This window comes from Branchiostoma belcheri, unplaced genomic scaffold, assembly GCF_001625305.1.
Source record: "Branchiostoma belcheri isolate BF01 breed outbred unplaced genomic scaffold, Haploidv18h27 scaffold5, whole genome shotgun sequence".
NCBI lineage: Eukaryota > Metazoa > Chordata > Leptocardii > Amphioxiformes > Branchiostomatidae > Branchiostoma > Branchiostoma belcheri.
The window spans coordinates 4,505,972-4,510,654 of NW_017804131.1; the positions used below are offsets into that span (position 1 = coordinate 4,505,972).

The 4,683-nt window shown below is 44.5% G+C and overlaps 1 protein-coding gene across 1 annotated transcript in view; it reads right to left on the reverse strand.

Moving 5' to 3' along the window:
- The window catches only part of LOC109479902 (endothelin-converting enzyme 1-like), a 17,839-nt gene extending 16,408 nt beyond the window's left edge, over positions 1–1,431 (reverse strand). The window contains exon 1 of the mRNA XM_019781954.1: positions 972–1,431. Coding sequence (XP_019637513.1) covers positions 972–1,079 — 108 coding nt within the window. The 5' untranslated portion in view covers positions 1,080–1,431. The remainder of the gene's footprint in view (positions 1–971) is intronic.
- Between the last annotated feature and the right edge of the window lie 3,252 nt (positions 1,432–4,683).

Below are 4,683 nucleotides of genomic sequence, written 5' to 3' on the forward strand. Positions count from 1 at the left end.
CCGGCAGCAAATTGTCCCTCGCGGCGGCATATTACTCGCGTCGCTCAGAGAAAAAATAATGCCGATGCCCAACAAGACTGCGAAGGAGGCTACTTTTAAACATTGTATGAACCACTAACTGTGGTTCTGTATCTATGTGCGGCCTGACAGGCACAAGGTAATATCATCAACATCAAAGTCTCTTGTCCATGTTATTCTAGTCCATTCCATATCAAAATGTTATTACCAACAGATGGCTATTACAACCATCATTGCACCACAGATAGACTACCCGGTGATAGACTCCTACATATTATATTGATAGCCTCCTGTGCAGGCCCCGCGGCGGTGGGGAAGAGTTTTTTACGGGGGTGGAAAGCAACCTTCTCTCGGCGGCTATGTAGGATGGCCAGCTATATTAAAATAACGCGTTAAAAACTCTTCCCCACCGCCGCGGGGCCTGCACAGGAGGCTATTATATTGATGGCCTGACCATCATTAAAAAGGTAGCCTACCATAGTCCTAGATATTATATAGATAGCAAATCTTAGGGCAAATCTGTGCTGGTCTAGAAGTGGCCAGAAGTGGCATGGGGAAAGTAATTAAATCACCCTCTGACATCTGCTGTTAAGGTTTAATTGCAAGCCTTTGAAAGACTAAGAAATTTTCATGTGCTAAATTACAGTCTTTGCTTGTAAAATGAGCTATCCTTGTCCAGATGACAATACATTTCATTTGCCTGAAATTAAATCTAGGACGTAAGTTACGTTAAACTAAATCTACAGTATTCAACATCTTAGATCAGAATACAATAGATCAATTACTCACTGAACCATAATAATTTTGACACGTGGATACTGCATAAATCTACTTTATCTGTACTGCATAAGCCGGTAGAACACATCTGTTTTAAATGAACAGCCACAGCATGCCGTTGTTTCGAGCATACCTTACCCTTAACAGCCTTAAGACTGAGAAAAACAAACCCGTGCCTTTACCGTGGCTGGGTAGCCGTTCTGCAGCGGGAGTAGGGAGTCTCTCTCGTCGGACGATTCCTGGTCGTCGTCGGTGCTCACCAGGGCATAGCCCGCCTCGCTCATCACACCCTGATCTTACCGTACATTCTCCCCAAAAACAGCACGAGTTAACAGGGATACCTAGATGCCTTGCGACACCTGGAGCAGTGATTTTAAGCGCTCGTACACCGGCCAGAACTAGTCAGCTCCAAGTCTATCAAGGCGCTTGACTAGTTCGATCAGCGACCCTCAACTTCAGGGTTCGGGAGAGAAGAGCGCTCTGCCTGGGCACGAAAGCACAGGCAACCCCGCCAACAATCCCTGTCTGGTATCAGTAAACAGAACCAGGATGTTCCTACGTGGACGGGCGGAGAGAAAGTCGGCACTCGCCGTGAGAACCAGCCCGCTCCACCTGAGTTCTCCCATCCCACTACCACTCTTACCTTTGACCTTTTAAGTGGGCGCGTCGAAATCCGATAAGGGGAGGGACTTTCTCCGATTTTATTTTTACATTATCTACATTCGTACCGATGCCTATCAAATAGGACATGACTTATGAATATTATCATTTGCCAATACATATTTGTTATGTCTAATTTCTCTAGGATTTACAGTGATAAAGATACCAAAATAAACATTATTATACCATTTGTATACACCCTAATCCTAATCGTTATAGGGAAGTAGGGAAGTTAACGTTTAACGAAGGTACTAGTAACAAGCTGAACCCAAAATGATATACTATGTGTATGTAAAGTTATGTTTGAATGTATCGTACAATGATATTCCACAATTACTTACGAAGCAAAAAACCTTTACCTATTAACTGGCTTCTACAAGTACTAGGATCGTTCAGAACTGCACTGTAGCGAAACAATGATATCGGAATAACTTCTCCATACAAAAGAGACGACATCCTTTTAGGAGGGAAATTGTAAGAACCAGGGAAGTCGTAACTTGAGCCCCTCTCACGCCCCTCTCCCCAAACCAAATCACCAAGATTGTCTACAAATCCAACAGGTGCGAGTGACCAGTTCCGTTCTGGGCCAACTGTCTGATTTATACAATCACCTGGAGAAACAAGACCCCAACTTTGCTACAGCTCAAATTTCCGGGCTGCTGTCAAAATAGGCAGGTCATAAATGTGCCAAATGCCGCGCGTGCCCGGGTCAAGAGACTGCTGCGCGGACGAAACGCCATTTACGATGACCACTAAGCGGTTTGTAGACCAGATTTAATAGAGTTTCTATAGATTTTCCCATCAATCTTAACAACGTCGACGCGTATTATACATATTATACCACCGTCTGACATAGTACAACTGTAACCTCTCTGACCGGATTCAGAGAAACTCGCAAATGGCATCGATTCAGAGAATGATGCTCTGTCTGTTTACCTTTTTAACTGCTGCGGTGTTAAGTGTCGTCCCTGGAAAAATAGCAGCCTACAGGGTCATATTCAGTCTGATGACAGGAATTAATTCAGCCCCCTGCTGTGGATTTGGCGCGCACGTCGTTTGTCCGTGGGCGGAATTTGACGTACTGTACTCCCTCGCCGAGGCCCCTTCGCGGTTCCCGTGTCGTCAGCTGTATGTAATGATGTAGACGGGGAACGCCGGGTGCATGGAGGGGCTTCAGGAAATGACAATGGGGGCCTCACGTGATGCCCAAAGCAATGGTATATACTGTATATACTAGTCATGGATGGCGGGAGAGAGCGGTCTGAAAATATTTGCCTTTAGGGGCGTACCGTACCCCCGTTTGCGCCGACAGGTTCTATAAGTATGGAGTATGCAGCACTTGACCACTGGGCCATGTAAATCCAATAAATAGTTTGTAGTACATTTGTTTTCCTGTAGTTTTGCACATAATCCCAAGGTACCTTTTTTAAGTATTTATTAAAGCACATAGAAGAAAATAAAATTTAAGACTGCGATGGCGACGCACTCAAGTTAATTACACTTATATAAGCGCCGCCATCGAACATAAATTAACAAAGATACAATGCCACCAAGGTACCTTTGAAAGACGACCTTTCAGATGTACAGTTCAAGGGCTAATAAAACACTTTTAGATCAAACCTCTACGCCTACCTGCGATCGCTCACCTTAAAGTACGTATGTGTCTAGGCTCTATATCAATTCACTATGAACAGCTGTGGTAAAACAAGCGGGTATTGTAGTGGTGGTTTGGTGCTGTTCAACAGGTGGAAATACTCTCAGGATTCCATAATTCAAACTTTAATCTCAAAACAGATCTTTTGGTGGCTACACAAAAAAGACAGTATCAAATGGGCCAGGCAGTAACTAGCCTCTACCAGGCACCGCGGATCGCTGGAAAAATAGTAGAAATTGGCCGAAATAAAGGGATAGTATACCAGAGAAGATCCCGGGCCATAGAAGATCCAACACGTGTCGCGAATTGGGTCTTCTATGGCCTGGGATCTTCTCTGGTCATCCTCCCAAGCCAGGGGTGCTTCCTTACGAGTTCGGAGCTAATCCCAAGGCGTATTTGCCGCGGGATAGCTCTGCCGTGGGAGAATGTCTCTGGTATACTATCCCTTTATTTCGGCCAATTTCTACTATTTTTACAGTTATCCGCGGTGCCTGGTAAAGGCTAGGCAGTAACCATTTCCCCGTGAGGCAGTTACTATTACCATTTCCCACCCGGAAATAAAGATATCGGTACAAAAAAGAGAGCCCAATAAAAACGCCTCAAAGACGTCAAAGATAAACCGAAGTCTAAATTTTTACTTGTAGAGTATTAAAACGTGTAAAGGAAAAAAAAACAGTTGCATAAAAAAGGCTCTCGATGTGGCGCAATGCCGTGACATATCACCGTTACCCTGTGAGTATGTAATAAACAAAATTTTAGACATTGATGTAACGTTACGTAGATTTTCAGGAATGCGCGTGTATTCTATCGCTCGCGCCTTCAGTTCGTGCTGCTAACTCGACTGACGGCAAAAGACGACATTTCCTCTGCCATCGCGCGCAATGTCAGACATGTGTCCGCCGCCGCAGCTGCTGCTACAAGTGACAAATAATAGCTTACTTGGAACATCTAAACTCAGAAACCGATATGCAAGAACGCGCATTACTCGGATAGCTAGACGGCTAAATGCGGTCGGGGTTTTATTACCTAAACCCGGGCTCACGAACTCGCGACACGAAATCGTAAATATTGTTGAACCGAGTGTGCAGTTACCCCGGCTACTAATCTTTTGTATCAAGTTTTCCAATTGGTTTCCCACCACGACGTCCCAGGAACTAAATCGTTTGACCATATCGAGTAAGTTGTAATAAGCTATGTTTGAGGCCGCTCATTCCGAGTGTCGTATTTCGTGCCTTGTTACCATGCTTTTCTGACAGAAATGATGTCAAATATTTCCAAACACGTGTCTGTCATAATGAGTATCCCTAGTACGTCAAATAATCATTCACAGAAAAAACAGAAGATTGAAAAGCAATACGAGTACCGTACGGTGTTATAATTCATGAAGCTATGACCTTGGAGAAAGTGACAAGCGTTCCATAGATGGAAGTTGAACTTGTTTTGAACTTCCCTTGGTCACGTACAAGAGCAATGGAACCGGCACAGCTATTGGGGAAATGTAAACTTACGGCATGGGCAGACCCCGGGCCCCTACCCCTGGTGTAGACTGTACTTTCTACCACGTTCCCAGATGC